Consider the following 16,886-nt stretch of genomic DNA (forward strand, 5'->3'; position numbering starts at 1 on the left):
TTCCCCTTTCCAGCAACCACCTCTTTCAAAAAAATAAACTCAGTGACCCTTTGCTTTCAATCTGCTTTTCAGAAAGTTTTCCATTAAAATATTCCTCCCTCTCACTTTCTTTGGCAGGTCTTATGCTCCTGGATAATGCTCAGCAGCAGCAAACTGTGCTGAGAATCATTCCTTAGCAGCTGGAACCAGTGATTTGTCCACACTTGTTCCAGACCCTCACATTTTCTGCTTTTCCTGTTTTTCTTTACTCATGGCATGGTTGCCCAGGATTACCTAACTGAAAAATACCCCTGTGGGCAGTGATGGCTTCTGGTTTGCATGGGCCAAAGTGCAGGAGGGATTTCTACCATTATTCTGTTAAAAGTACTCAGCAGATAAATTGCTTATTCTGTTGCTACTTTCAGACAAAATTTTCAAATGAACGTTCCTGACACAGAATTTAGAATAGCTGTAAAAGTTGACTGCTGGAAAGATGAAAGAGTAAGAAAGTGAGGAATGTAAAAATCAGTGTCAAATTAAGAGCCAGTACTCGAGGAAAAAAAAACCATGAAAATCACCCAATTATCATGGGATGGCTCTACCTAGAAATTACAGACATGTGCCAATGCACCTAAAGAAACAAGACCACTATAACACTTCTTGGATTTCTGCAATTTTTTGTGGTATTTTGATACACTAACAAAAAAAATTCCCTTCTTGGTAGCCTGTCTTCAATTTTATTGTAACACAGTGTAGTAAAGAAAACAAAAAAAAGAAAGTCCTCATCTATTGCTCAGTCCTTTTTTACAGGTAAAAGCTCTTTGCCTGATGGTAAAGCCTGACCACTAGTGAGGCGTTGTCACTGAGCCAGGAAGTACATAAGCAGCTGGATGCATGATTTATTTTTCACAAAGACCCAATGCAAGCGTTGGAATTAGGGTATGTATCATATGACAGGATTTTGTACAGGTAGCCAGTCTTTCAGACAATCTTCATTGTTCTTGGAAATGACATTTGAAACTTTTATAATATAATTAATCAGTTCTTCCATTGGAATATCCTGTTTTATCCTAGAGGGTGTGTGTAACCACAGTGAGAATCTGGCAGAAAGCCAGGGAGAAAACTGAAAATAATGTAGTGCACTTGTCCTGCAGAGATGAAGTCTTCCTTGTCCTCAAGGTGCAGCCTGGTGAAAGAACAAGCTCCTCCTCTTATCAGCTGGGATTTGCTGAGGCTTAGAGTTTATTAGACCTAAAGGCCTGCTGAGAAGGGAATCATGAGTTCACCCAGAGGCAAGAAAGCAGGAAAAGATTCTTGTGAGAAGAAATTCAAGCTCTGTCACAATCGGTAAAAACACTTCTGCTCTGCTGCCCTCTCCCTAGGATGGTGTGGGCTGCTGGAATCTCTGCATCTGGAAAAAGACTCCTTCAATAAAAAATGGAGGCAGCAAAAATATTTCCTTCCCAACCTACTGGTTAGTTTTATCAGTAATCCAATGGTACACCTTTCTACCTGATAGGTAGGATGCAATTAGCTTCTAATTAATTAATTGGGCATATGTGAGTAATCATTTCAGACTTGTGAAGCCAAGAATGCCATGTAAAATACCTGGGGGCTTCCTATGGTAGGAAGTGATCTGACATAGTCAGGAACTCAAGCCCTTTTTTATTCTGCAGGAGTTGTCTTGAGTTCAGGAATTTGGGGTAGCTGTTTTATTTGCACAATACCTGAAATACTAATTTTCATCACTTCCATTTGCTATGCACACTCAGGTTTAGAAACATTTTTTTTTTTTACATTGCTGAAATGATTCATGTGAATTTCAAGCATTTAAATAAGTTTTCAATGTATAAAAACCATTAAATAAATCTAAAATTGAGATAAACCACCAAACCTTCAGTGTATATGGATATATTTTGAAAATTTAAATACTTACATAGGAATGATACATCTTGAGCAAAAATCACACCCCCCACCAAAAGAAAAAAAAAAAAGGTAATTGCTAAACTTCCTCTCTGAAAATTGACTTTTAAAGGAATGATGAGGCCAACCAGAACACAAATTCTGAAAGGAATCAGAACTAATGCATGTATCCTGAGAAACTTAAAAAAATGACCCCAGAAGACTGTCTAACAAAATCTGGAAGGTGCAAACATGAAAGTTATAGGTGCTGATAAAGCCTTTTGCTGAACTGGGTGGTGAGCTAGGGAATAATATGCTTCATTGCTTGAGGAGTAGTTGTGGTTTGCACTCTCCTCAGTGTGCTGAGAGTCAGGCTCCTCTCTGCTGCTGGCTGAAATGCTTCAGACCCCGGGTGTTTCAGTCAGCAGCACAGAGCAAGCTGTGCACAGTATCTGTGGTGTGCATCAGGATTTAGTAAATATATTTCTATGTATCTGCACACTGTAGACCACCTTTTATGCGTGTTGTTATTTGAGGGTGCTAAAAAGTAGGTGGCATTTAGATTTGGATATTCTTGGTTGTTGGTTTAAAACAGTCCATTTCCCAGTTATCATGGTACTAGTTAGGAAAAAAAAAAAAAAAAAAAAAGATAAGATAATAAAAAAAAGAGAAGTTTTTGGCTTCTGGCCAGAGACAGACAATGGAAAGAGGGCAGCTCGCCCAGCCTGCTGTCTTCTGATGCTTTACAGGCTGCTCATGCTTCATGCTCTGCAGTGCTTAAAGGCTTATGTGTCATGTGTGGTTATGCATGGAAACCTCAGGACAGTCTCTGCCATCAGTGGGATCACTTGTACAATAATGTACTTTGTTCAGGATACATCAGTGCTTTATTTGTGATCATAAAAAAAAAAAAAAAAGGTTATGGGCAGAAAGAACACTTTGACTACTAAAGGTAAATGAGGGGTTATGAATGAAGAGAGGTTGAGACTGAAGGGAAAGATTTCTGAACTGTGACAAGATAAATCTTCTAGTTTGTGTAGATTAGTGAGAGAAGAAAAGAACATGAACTGAAAAGATTTCACTAATTGGCTACTTGTTACTACAAAAGACTAGTGCTGGGAACATAATGTAGATCAGCTTCAATATGCTGTATCCAATACTTTTATCTCTTCCCAAAGCAAAGTCCCCTTGACCTTGGAGATTTTATCAGAGGGTTCAATGTACTTGCTTATAATTTTCTCATATCAAAGGCCTCACTTTTGTTTCCTTAATTTGCACATAAATTGAACCTGTAGAGATGTCTACATATGACTAAATCTTTATGTGATCTACAATGGAGAAATTTATCACTGGAATAAGTTGTATATTGAATGGACTAGGAGAAGCACAAAAAGCAGCAAATGTTCCTTATTACTACCCTATTTGTACTTGAAGTACAAATGCCTCTGTAGTTAACTAAAAGATTTAGTGGTCACTTTTGTATGATGAAACAATTGCTTCATTTTGAAGTATCATACCCTGGGTGCAGAACTTGATGGATGTAGCTGTATGGAAGGTGCTGTGCTCCTGGAGTTCCTGGAGTTAAGGCTCTGGGCCCAAGGACAGCCAGACTTCTCATTACTGCAAGGGCAATTGCTGGCCATGGACAGCTGGAAACAGCAAATACAGCTGGGCACCAAAACTCCTTCACTTTTTCTAGAATGGCAGGGCTCTCTGTGCATCCATGGTCTTTTTTTCCTCCTTGGAAATACATGGCCGAGAGAATGGTGTCACAACCCACACACCTGTTGTTCCCCCACAACAGGTAAAGGGCTGGAGTAATTAATGCAGGACACTCCTTCCTTTAGCCTGAGATATCTCAAAAGCAGACTTGCCTGGAACTCATTTGGAAGATGGGAATTCTCACATTTTACCTAGAGAATTCTTCTAATCTATTTTCTACTACCAGCAATGAAGGAAGAGGAAAGATAACTGTATGATGAAGGTTCTTCCCTTTAAAAACTGCTGATTTACTCAAATAATTGATTATACTGGTGCAATTAATGCATTGAAAACTGGATTTTCAGCTCAAATCAAGTTGAATTTCCACATATACTGGAAAGATTGAAATGTATCTGCTTTTGCTGCTGTAAGGAATGTAGATCATTCATGATTGTTTTTTATGATGGGGTACTGGATAACATGCTTACCTCCTTCCCATAAAATCTTTCCTTCCAAAGATCAAAAGGTTTAAAAATATCCCCTTTGTCCTATTGCACAAAGTACTTACAAACTAGGTAGTAATCCTAAAGTGTTATCTTTAACCTTTTAAATGTCAAAATTCATGGTTAAATGTGCAGAGATACCAAATAAGAATAGAGCTAGAATAGTTTGATAACCAGAGAGAGCTTACTGTGTACATACTTGCTTGAGTAAATGTACAGGAAAATTGATATATTCTATGCACTTATTTCTGCTATGAAATTTAAGAAAAAGCTATGGAATACTGTCTTATAAGAAGATCCCAATTTATCATTTCTAGAATATAAACATTTCACCTGCAAATGACAGGCAGTGACCTTTGCACTCTGACCAAACAGGCCCAGGCTAAGCAGGGGTCAACCAAAACAGAGGGAGGGCAAACAACATTTATCTTGAAGATAAACTCTTGAACTGAAATAATAAAAAACTAAGGATCAGAACTACTCAGGATCAAAATTAAAGCCATTTCCTCAAGGAAATTCCTCGTGAGTAGAATAATGAGGTAGAGAAGGAAACATAGTAATTTACTTGAAATTGTTTGGTTTTTTTGTGGGGGGGAAGATTGATAGGGATACACAATCTAAATACATTGGGCTTGCTGTAGTGAATTACACTGACAAAAATAATTTGGCATGGCTTCAGTCAATCTAAACTACATTTACAGATGAAGAGTCTGACTGAAAGATTCCCTAAGGTGCTGAAGCTTTCTTCTCTCTCATGTCTGTTTCACTGGGCATGGGGGGCACAGTACATGTGGGGATCTTTGCAAAAGGGGTCAGGTGCTGCTATGTTGTATCCTGCTCATTCAGATCTGGGTCTGGCCCTCAGAGTGCTGCACTCAGAGCAGTTTATAAGCCACATGGCAAAATTCATATAGGACGGTGCTTGTTAGCTGAGGATAGCTCTTCCAAGGTCAGGAGTCAATGTGGAAAAGGTCACTAGAATAAATGGGTGTCCTGAAAGCCTAGACTGTTAATGTGAAATTTCAGTGACAAGAAATTACAGTTTTATATCTCCCTTCCATAGGAACACAAAACTACTGTGCAGAAATGCAGACAATGTTTGAGTTCCTCTAGAGAACTGAAAACATTCCACATGCATGACAATAAAATGTCACTTATTTTATCCAAATCTAGGTGCCTGAAGATAAGTCTTAAGTCCCTACTTAGGTAAATATATGATAGTAGATTGATTTTAGAGTGGTTCTGGATAGCTGTGCTATTCTGGCAGTAGAAACACTTTAAAATATCTGTCCATTTGTATCTTCTCAGTTTTGCATGGATTTAGATGACTAAAAAATATTTTGAAAACTCTCTGAGGACCTTTACAGAAATGCTTTTTTATACCACCATTTTTTTTTTTTCCCATCAGTCTAACTAGAAATATTGAGCTTCTGTGAATATAGAGCTCTCTGGATCTATAGAAGAGACAAAACCTCACAGAGATTTATTTCTTTCTTCCCTTGATACCTATGATCCAGGTAAGGAAACATGGAAAAAAGTATTGGGCCAGTATAAATGTGACAAAGCCTGAGATTGGTCCATAGTACAAATGAGAGATCAGAGAAAAAGTTACAACCATGTTAATATTAATGTTAATATTAAGCACAAAAGAGCTGGTCTGTTATGACAGTAGCTCTGTTTCCACAGGGAGAACTTTTACAGCAAAGATATCTGACGAGGCTTGCATTAAACTGCCAATGTTCTCCAGTTTTTGTGATGTTTAGATGCCATTCATCATAGCATGGCATGTGACTGGGTACAATATTACTTGTTAAACTGTTGTAGGAATTAGCTACAAATGTGTAGGTAGGGACAGACTGACACTTGTACTTTTTTCATGCCTATGTCTAAGAAGATTTTGGAAGAAGTCTTTGATATTAGTCCCAATCATATATTGGGACTATTATATTCATATATATTCATGAATACTGAATATTCATCATAGTGAGTATTTAGGAAAATGAAATTAATAGAAGTATTGTTTCTGGGTGGCAGAGTTTGAGGCTTCTGAGAAAAACACATGGTACTTCCTCATGGAATGAGGAAGTTAAAATTCACTGAGAATTAAAATATATTTCTAATATATTTCTCTTGCAATGTATGGATGCAGAATGATGCCTTTTAAAGCAAATTCTGTATGTCCTATTGGGATCGATTCAAACAGTCCAGTTATGTGTTTCAAAAGTATTTGTCTTCCACCCTCAAGGAATACTCCATCACCAATCTCAAAGCCATATTCAGTGTTTGCACACCTCACGCTTGGTGGATGAATTCCTGCTTGCCCCAAATGTTTTCATCGACTGCCCCTACTAAGACAAACTTCCTGGGTATGGAACTGAGTGCTAAAACAGACGAGGCTTAACTTTCAGGTCTAACTTTTGTCCTGACAAGTGTTGCCAAGTTGGCCAAAGCAAAACCTGAGAAAGCAGCTGTGCTGTGCTTTGCTGTGCTGTGCTGCTTGGTGGAAAATTATATGTACAAGGGTCTGCAGACAACAAAGTAGAGCTGCTGTGCAATGCATTTCTGCTTTGGCATCTCACTCTTCCAGCCTATTTGACGTGATAGTTTTGACATGCCAAGAAGCCTCGCCATACCAGCTAATAGGAGAGTGAGGGCTGAAGTGGGGTGCACTGCAAGCTGCCAAACAGTTTCCTCTGAGATTGTTCTGAGTGTTTGACTAGCCAGGGCTTTTGTTCTTAGAACAGTCCATCTGCCTGGACTGAGGGTGTTGCAATCATCTATTTTAACAGAACACAGTTTCACAGTGAGGTTTCATTTGGACATAAAAGAGGAAGCAAGTTCAGCGTGTTGCAGTTCAGTCAGTTATAAAACACCCTCATCTCCTAAGGGACTTTCTTTCTACACTTCTTTGCTACAGAGGATTAGAAGTAAAACAGATGTTATCTTAGAAGAGTAATTAAAAAGGAAATAAAACCAGAACATTGCATTTTGGGGTAGGACAGACTCACAGGAAGCTTCAAACTAGTTAGAAGACATCAATTTTTCTGTGCCTGGTCAGCTGCTGTATCTTTGGAGGTAAGAACTAAAATATATTGCACATTGTATAAATGTATGAAAATGTTGTCCTTGCTTATCAAAGTGGCTTGGTACTGTTTGTGTGGCACCACAGCTGATAGCTGGTGAAATAAGGATGCACTTTTTCTGTTTTGAATGCACATGTGTTTGCAGAGTCTCAGCTTTTGTCCACAGACACTTTCTGTTGCCTTAAGAGGTGATGAGAACATTTCTAAGGTGCCATCTTCACTACCATGACCAACCTGTGGTTGCAATGAGACTTCAAAATGAAAACAAATTTTTTCCTCTGATACTTCTAAAGTTTCATAAAACTAGCCTAAACAGGTTTTTCAGAATATTTTTAAAGTGAGCCTTACTACCTGTGTTGCTGTCATCATAATTAAGATATTGTTATTGAAATTTCTGTTCAGGTTGCTGTACTGTCAAAGTAATGTGTTCCAACTGGAGTACTCTATTTGTAGATTATAAATAAAAATAGGCACCAAAATAGATGAATATGGACATCTTATTAAAAGAAAAAGTACATAAAAAGAAAGATGAGACTTCTCTGAAAACACAATGATGTTAAAAATTATAACCAAAGAAAGTTTATGATTGTGTCTTTCCAGTTCTCAGTGAATTTCTGGGTTTGCTGCAAATTCACAGTTAGGGTATACATGCATAACATGCCTCCTTTCCCCTCTTTTTTATGCTTTACAGCAAATGTGACTAACATTTCAATGCCTTTTTGTGGACCATTTCCTTCACTCCTTCTGGGAAACATCTTCAGCCTTTTCTGTCTTTCTTGCTTCACCATTTATTCTTTTCCTTTCTAGAAAGTGTATTCTCTTCTGTAAGAGTTCACATGGATTTATTGCCTCCTTACTTCAAATGCTTAGATTCAAAATGTTGCAGTACATGTAGTACAGTCATAACAGCTAAAAAATCATTAAAAATTAACACAGACATGCAGAGAAATGAAATGATTTCTACCCCAGGAAGAAAATGATAAAAGCACAGGGTAGAATATATTACGTAGCCAAGTCTTCCTTATGAATGTGGATCTTGATTCTTTTCTGCCTCAGATTTCATGCTGTTGTTTACAGCTGTGGATATGAGATATAAAATGCTATCCAACCAGATTGATGGGGTCCCTAAACCAACTTGTATAGGAATAGATGATGAATAAAAGTACGGAAAATGATAAACCAGGCTTGGTCTGTATGAAGTTTCAAGGAACTTGAAGTGATAAAACAAACTTGGGTGGAAAACTTTGAGAGGTCCAGAAGCTATATTTACCAACACACAGTTTTCATTATATTTTTATGGAAGCCTGTCCCCCCCCACCAAAGCAAAGACACAACAGCATTCAAAAATACACTGAGAATGCATTTGTTTCTAAATTAAAAAAGCTGAATTCTCCTGAAACTCATTGCCATCCATTTAGCATGATCAAAAATTGGTAGGCACTTGTATAATAAGAGCATTCAAAAGTATAGCAGATTTCTCAGGGAAGATGTCTCCTCTGCTGCTTTCTTTAGCCTGTCCCTCCAGCAGATTCCCTCATACTCTTGATGTATTGGATTATTATTGTCTCAAACCTACTTGTTCCCCTTGAGCCAGCCCACATTCCCCTATGGGTGAGGTACTCCAGCATTTCTGCATCTCCTCAACTGCTGACATGTGAATAAAGAAGATGAACAGGGCTTATGTTTTCACCTGTGGGAAGACCAAAAGATCAGAGTGAAGAGGCCTGTGGGGAGGGGGCAAGAGATGTTTAGCCCATGATGACTGCTGAAAGAGCCTCATGGTGCAGCTCTGCGGGCCCCAGATCTTCCAGAGCAGCAGCATCAGGGAGGGGAAGTGACACGTGGTGGGCAGCATTCGAATGCTTGTGCAAAACCACCCCCTGACTCTACATCTTCTCCTCTGCTGTGGGCAAATTGAACCACTCCTACATCAAACAGCAGCCACTGTTATTGTAGAATCATAGTTAGAGAGCAGCATAAATCAGAAAGGACCTCAAAATATCATCTGGTCCAACTTTTCATGGGAAAGGAAGCCTAGACGAGTTTATGTAGAACCTTGTCCAATCCCATCTTGAAAACATCCAGCGAAGCGGACTCCACCACGTCTCCTGGGAGGTTCCAATCATTGATTATTCTCACTGTAAAAATTCATCTTCTCATATTGGTACGAAACCTCTTCCCTCTTATTCCTGGGAGCATTCAAAAAACATGTGGATGTGGCATTTGGGATCATGGTTTAGCATTGAACATAGTGATGCTGGATTAAGGGTTGAACTTAATGATCTCAGGGGCCTTTTGTAGCCAACGTGGCTCTGTGATTCTGTTCCAATTGTGCTCATTGCTACCTTGTCTCCTTCATGTGGCTGTTTGTGAAGAGAGAGTTTCTGTCTCCTTTGCAGCTGCAGATACTGGAACACTATGATGAGCTGTCCCCTTCCCTTGGTCTTCTTTTCTTCAGGGAGAAGAGTTATAACTCCTTCAAACTTTCCTGACAAGGCAGCTTTTCCAGCCCTTTGATAATCTTCTTGGCCCTCCATTGGACCCTCTCCAGTCTGTCCCCATCTTGTTTGAATTTTTTGGGACCAGAACTGGATGCTCCAGGGGCAGCCTGACACCTGCTGAGTGTGAGGATCCCATCTCTATCTCAGCCAGCCGTGCCCCCGTGGGTGCAGCCCAGGATCTGATTTTCCTCATTCCTGCAGCCCTGCTCTGCTGGCTCAGGGTCACCACGTGGAGCACCAGGGCCCCCAGGTCCCTCTCAGCAAGGCTCCCCAGGCACACAGTTCCTGTGCTGGGCTCTTTGGTTGTGTCAGCCAGTGCAGGAGCTGCCACTTACCTTTGTTAAACCTGATGCTGTTATTGCTGGCCCACTTTCCAGCCTGTGCAGGTCTCCGTGTAAAATGTGTCCATCTCATCACACAATTTGGTGTCATCAGCATTACCTTTACCCAAGCCAAATGAGGTTCAGATACCAAAGACCTGTAGGTTTCAGGCACTAAGGAGAGGCTCTATTTGCCCATGTGCACAGCTCATTATATTACCTCCTTCACTGTCCTGGTTTCCCCACGCTGGTTGTGCTGAGGCTTCTTGGGAGCTGTTCCACACTAGCCCCAGGGGAAGGTGAGATATGGGTCCTGCAATGAGCAAAAGCTTGCTCTACAGACCATCCTGCTTGCCAGGGCTCTTGCATGTGTGTCTGGCAATCTGAGGTAGGTCCCACACCTTACTGAGGGGATCTGTCTGTATCTCCACAAATTGGAAAAATGTCTCTTAAAATAGGGAAAAAATACTGCAGACAGATTCATAGGATTTGAGTTCCCTCGAGACAGGGAGACTGTCCTCTGGGATCCCATCTAGTAAATCAGCTAGAACTCAAGGTATACCCTGTGATAAGAGATGAGCTCCAATCCTCCCAGCACAACTTTAATGCCACTCAGAGCCCTGGTCAGGGATCTGAAAGCAAGACATATCCAACACAGTCTTGTCTCTTCTGTGAGTTTCCATCCCTTCCTTTTGCAATGCAGAAGAATGTCCCTTTCCCCACTGAGCTGTGATCACAGCTGGCACCATGTTCTTCCCATTCTCACTAGCAGCTTTTCATTTTGCTTAAGTTTTTGAACAGGACACAATTTATCATACCTCTTTGTGCACACTTCTCAGGTTTTCCATAAGTGTTTTCTTATCCTGAGCCAAGAACTCCCACTCTGTTTTCCTCCTCTCAGACTGGAATCTGAGGTCTTTATGCAAACACTGGCAGTGTCTACAAGCATTACAACCTACCAATTTTGCTGTCACACACTTGTAATACCCCTGGATTCTCCATATGACCTTAAACATTCATCCTGCCTTCAGGCTTTTCTTGTGCTGAAGATCTGAACAAAAACCTTGAGCAAGACATAGGAGATTTTAGGATCATCTGACTGTAATAAAGGCTATGTCAGATAGAAAAGACAGTAAAACAGGCAGTCTTCTCCCTCTATCTCCACTAGGCTTAGACAGAATGTAGTCAGTGACCATTGCCACGGCAGTAGCAACACAAGGAAAATTCTTTTGGTTCACCTTACATGCAAAATGTGTCAGAACAGAATTGTAAAACAAGGTCTGGTTTTCCTTGTGCAACAAACAGTTACACAATTATTTTCAGGCAGATGTAAGTGAAATCTGGATCTAAGGAGCATGAAACCCAAATATTGAAAGACATTAGATATAAACTTTTTGCCCTGGGAATCCTGTGTATATGTGTATATGTGTGTATCCTCTGTGGCATGGAGAGGGGATTAAGAGAAGAGGCATAAGAAAGCAGAATTAATGAAAACTTATCCGTTTCCATTATGAATAATGAATCCTTATCAGATTTATAATTCAAAAATTAAAGGTGCCAGAGTTGCATGACTGTTGGAGTGATGGGATAACAACTTGACAGAGGTATATATTATATTATGTTCTAGGACAAGCAACATGAGTTATATGTACCTCCCTTTTGCATTCATGCTCTCAGCACTGCCTATCAAAACTGCAGTCAGATTTCCTCACAGAGCTGGGAAGAGCCAGATCAGTGTGGCAGCCTTTGCCAGCTTCAAAGGGTAATCTTGTAACTCATTCAGCAGAACATACAAGTCTGAGCATAAAGAGACCCTAATATTTTTCAATTTGGCAATTCTTTTGTTTCCACTCCTGTCTCAGCATTCTCCCTCTTAAAATAAGCACAGCAGAATGCAGTGCAAAGAAATGAAACCAACGGTTTCATTTCTCTCATGTAGCACCCTATGGCAAAAACAGCTCACATCTGGGGAGCAGCAAAGACCAAAGTGTCACATGCTACCTGAACACAGCTGCCTTTGCCTATGTTGGTTGAGCAGTGGACAAGCCATATGTTACATTTACACTCATTTCTCCAAATCCACATTAAAAATAACGTATGAATAAATGCATTACAGTTCTGGATTCAAGCTAGCCACAGCTGGTGGTGACTTTTCAATAAAGACATCTGGGCCATGGATGGTGGGGAGAAGGGAACAGCCTTTGCAAAAGTGGGGAACAGAAGCCGAAGAGAGAGGTGATAACCTGAGCAGCTCTAGCATTTGACTAAGATTTCTGTGGGGGCACCTTAATGACAGCTAAAAGCCAAAGCAAGGCAACAGCAGCGAACTGCAAGGACTGCCAATCCCCAAACATGATTTTTCTCCCTTCTGGGTAAATAGGTCACTTTTAATTACATGTTAGTGCCTGTGGGAAATCTCACACAACTGGTGGCAACAAAGAGAATCCAGGGTCACCAAAGCAAGTGTTTGGACACATCTAATTCCCATTAGAATTTCTGCCAGAAAGAAGGTTATTTTCTCTTCAACTTTCTCTTCAACCTTCTTCATGGTGTGGAAGTGATTGCCTCCACCCCAGGGAAAGTATTTTCTCACACTGTCTCCTCCCATCAGACATCTGTGCAAAGTCTGTCTCCATGCTTAGACAGGATTTAGCCAACAATTATTAGTGCAACATTTTGCACTTGCAACTGTGACACATGAAAACTTTACCAAGAAATGAGAGTACCTTCCTTCTTGGAGAAGACCATTTGTAGTATATAAGGAAAGAAATTACTTTAATAATTTTAATTTAAATTTATTTTTACTTTAAATCTACTTTCCTTTTGCTGGACCAAACAATTTTTTTGGAACATCTTTCCCATTGATTGTATCCTTGACATCTGCTGAAGAAAAAAAAAAAGACCGAGGTGGATTTTAAACAATTCTTTTGGTAGTGGAACTGCTAAAGTTTGGGCAGAACATTTACTGATGTGCAGCATGTGTATCCTTGCTGGCAAATCCTGTCTTTTGTTACTAACATTTCTGTGCAGCTTTTGTGTCTGAGCTGCCTGCTCAGAGAGTGGAGAGAGTTAGTGACTGCTGGAACCCAACTGTGCCTTTGCAGAAATGCAATGAAAACTGATTCCAGAGCTGTGGTATGACTAATCCCACAGTGAAAGAGCGAGCTGGAGTACTTCTGAAATGTGCACTTTCCTATGCATTGCACTGAAATCTGTCTCTTCAAAAGTACCCTGCAGATATCTATATCTAGGATCTAGTTTAAGATCCTTTTATAGCAACTGGAGAGTGATAAGCAAATCTAGGGCACAATTCATTTCATTTTGATTTAGGTGTCTAAACCAGGCCAGATGAATCATGCCTCCAAAAAGTTTTGCTTTTTCCACTGACATTTTCATGTAATAAAAGGTAGAGACAGTTAATTCCATCCTGATTGCAATGCAGAAGTGCAAAGTGCAAATTTAATGGTCTGAGATTTTTTTAATGAAAAAGGAACCGCACCTACAGTTGTTGATTAGTCTGGAGCAGAAGGGGTGATACTCTCAATATGAATCTCAAATCATCATAGTTCAGAGGCAGCTGACAAACCACACACAACAAAAGATGCTTTAAATCATATAAGAAAGAGGGGGAAACCCCAGGCTTCTTAAAAGCATATGAGAAAGGGGGAACCCCTGGTTTAATGAACTCCAGGGCAAAATTAGAAGTATTTAAGTGTAAATTACAACAGCTATTCCACAACAAAAAACTTCTTGTCCCTCTCTCCACAATTCACTTGCCATTGGAAGCGTTTGACATGCCATTTGTTATGTCATACAGAATATGCTTTGGTGAGATTCAGCACGGCAGGGAGAATGGTTGATCACTTCCCTCACTGACTCAAGTCCCCTAGTAAGGCAGAGACACTTTTCTTCATGTCCAAATAAGAGACATCTCTTTTCAGCTAGTAACTGGCAAGTGTAATCACAGCTTAGTGAGTTTAAAATGAACTTTTTATAATTAATTTCTTCTTATCATTTTTGTGTCTGCTGGTGGCTCCTTTCCCTAGGAGAAGCATGCTGTCGGAAGGTTACCTTCTCAGAATCACCTACCTTTGTGAAGACCTGAACCCTGAACTCTACAAGAGTTTGCCTGATGAAGGGGTGTATGAAATGAGGTCCATTAATTACTCTTCCACAGGTGAAGCACAAGGAAAAAGCCTCCTTCAGAGATGCAGATCTGCTGGCAAGTGCATTTCCTCAGTCTGCTCTAGAGGTAGCAAGCACAGCAGAAGGCAGAAGGATAATCTCCCCCAATCTGTCCAGCACCCAACACCCACAGGACAGCCCCCTCCATCTTCACATGTTTGTGAGGAGCTGACAAAAAAAGTCACCTACCTGGTCCCACCTTCCTGCAAGAGCATTTGCAAGAACTACAACGATTTGCATATAGCTGGGGACTACGTGGTGCCAATTAGCTCCGTCACCACAGATTTTGCTTGTGACAGCGGCATAGGCCCCTTCTTGGAGTCCTCAGAGATTCCTCCTGCCATGGAGTCTGTGAAGGCTGTCCCCACAGGTGACACCATCTGCAGGCCACCCCACGGCCACTCCTCGTGCTGGCGGCTGGCCAGCCTGGGGCCCCACCAGCAGCCCCTCTCCGACTCCGCCCTGAACGACTACCTGGAGCAGAAACTGGTGGAGCTGTACAAGCAGTACATCATGGACAGCACAGCAAACAGGGCATCCCCCACCCAGATCCTGGCCTCCGAACTGATCATGACGAACGTGGATCAAATCAGCATGCAGATATCACGGGAGAGGAACATGGAGACTGTCAAGGCCAAAGACATTGTCATTAGCCGCTTCTTACAAATAGCCAGTGGGAAGATTTCCTCAGAAATGAGCACACCTACACTGCATATTTCCCAATATAGTCACATCAATGCTTAGTGTTTGAATGTTAGAATGTTTTAATGTTCTTCAAAGTCAGTTCTTAGTTTAAGATACTTTCTGCTTAATAAAAATGCATTATCCACCACTTAAATAAAACCTTTCGGTACATATTAAATAAGTAAAACTCCCTGTACTCCTGTGCTGTGCAGCTCCTATTGTGGACCAGTAGGTTTTTCTATTTTCTTTTAAGTGTTTGTAATGAACCTCAGACATTAAAAAAGTTTCACAGAAAAATGACTAAGAGCATAAGAACTCGTCCAAGTGCTTAGGTGTTCACTTTGTTTCTTGCATACTTAATGTATAATTTCAAATTTCCTCTCTCTGGCATCTGCCATCCTACTCCTGGGTCTGCTTGTGCAGACTTACACTCATGCAAGGACAAACAAGCACAGTGATGGCACAGCCACAGAAATACAGATTTTAGGGTGTCCTCCAGTTCATCTTCCTGGCCTTAAGGGCTTTACTTAGGACATCCTTCACAGAAGGTTTTAGAATTTGTTCTTAAAGATATTAAGGGATAGACACTTTACAGCTCTTTCTATCCTAACCCTAATTTAATTGGTGCCCTCCTGTTCAAGAGTCACCATCCCTTTTTGTGAAGCACAAGCTCTGTTTCCAAACAGACAGCATCCCCCAGAGTGTGTGTAAACCTGTGTGCTTGGCACTGACCCACAATGAGCACTGGGGACCTGTGATCACAAACATCACCTTTGCCAGGTGCTCACACACCTGACACAATGAAGGGGTCATGCAGGGACAGCAGCAATTATAGAGGGAGAAGAGGTATTAATCTTTGTTATGAGAATTGCACATTGAAGAAGCAGGGCTACTCCAAAGTCCATTGGATTAATGTGAACAGGGCCCTGGAATGAAGTAGAAAAGCTGAAATAGAGCATTTGACACCATGGCTGAACACTTCTTTTGTTAGGATTGTTGTATCACAGGTCAAGATCATTTGAGCTTGATGTATTTCTGATAGAGGGTCCTATTTTGTAAGATTTCACCAAGTTTAAAAAGAAAAGAAAAAAAACAACAAACCAGAGCTGCCTCATGGCAATGTATAATGTTCATAATGTATAATGCCAATTGATTGACAATGCCAATCCATCATTGGTTGAAGTTCTGAGTATCAGTATAACATAAATACTAATTTATACTAAGTATTCATAAAATGATTTTATGTTATTGTTTCCACAGTGTTGTTTTGGCCTTTGTGTGCTTTTCCCCCCTGATTTATTTATTTATATATTTTATTTAAGGCAGGTTTTTATGTATATTTTAAAAAGAAATGGAAGGTGATAAACATGTCAGTTTATTCTGGTGCTGCTGTTTTTCCACAGATTACTGGGATAGCTCAGCATATTTTCCTGCATGTGCAGGTACACAAAAAGAAAGTTGCCATGAGAACCTGTGATGCTTAAATCCAGAGGGTGTACCTCTGTTGCCATAACAGCCTACCCAAATATTAGTATTCAGCAATTCAAGACAGCTAATTTCTGGCATGCAATATTTCTAGACTGTGATAAAATGCTATTTGCAAATACAAAAAGAAAAGACTATTTTTATGGGAAAATAACAATCATGTTAATGCACAGGCACACACATACATTCTGCATGCTGCATCCATTACCATCAACTTGGAAAATGACTTCCAGAGGAGAGCAAAAGCATGGAAATGTAACAGTTTTTGTATCCAACAGATACAGATTCAGGTTTTTCAAAACACAAGGCTTTTGTTCATGCCTATTGACATTCACATCACTGGGTTCAGTTGCAAAAGATGTAGTGGAAAGCAACTTGCAGAGTTGAATGCGTAAATCAATACCCTTGCTTAAAGATCTGACTCCTTCATCAGAGGACACAATCGATTCTTGCACTCAGCTCTCCCCACTCTGCAGACCTCATCCTGCACAAACAAAACAGCATTTTATGGTCTCTTCCTCAGAAATCCCACTCTTCATTTCC

General features: G+C 40.4%; 1 protein-coding gene across 1 annotated transcript; it reads left to right on the forward strand.

Moving 5' to 3' along the window:
• The first annotated feature begins 6,900 nt into the window (after positions 1-6,900).
• On the forward strand, positions 6,901-16,118 carry C1HXorf21 (chromosome 1 CXorf21 homolog). The gene is made up of 2 exons (XM_015627504.2): positions 6,901-7,160; positions 14,036-16,118. The coding sequence occupies exon 2, from the start codon at positions 14,043-14,045 to the stop codon at positions 14,916-14,918; it is 876 nt and encodes a 291-aa protein (XP_015482990.1). The 5' UTR covers positions 6,901-7,160; positions 14,036-14,042; the 3' UTR covers positions 14,919-16,118.
• Positions 16,119-16,886: the final 768 nt, after the last annotated feature.

Source organism: Parus major, chromosome 1 (genome assembly GCF_001522545.3).
Source record: "Parus major isolate Abel chromosome 1, Parus_major1.1, whole genome shotgun sequence".
NCBI classification, from domain to species: Eukaryota; Metazoa; Chordata; class Aves; order Passeriformes; family Paridae; genus Parus; species Parus major.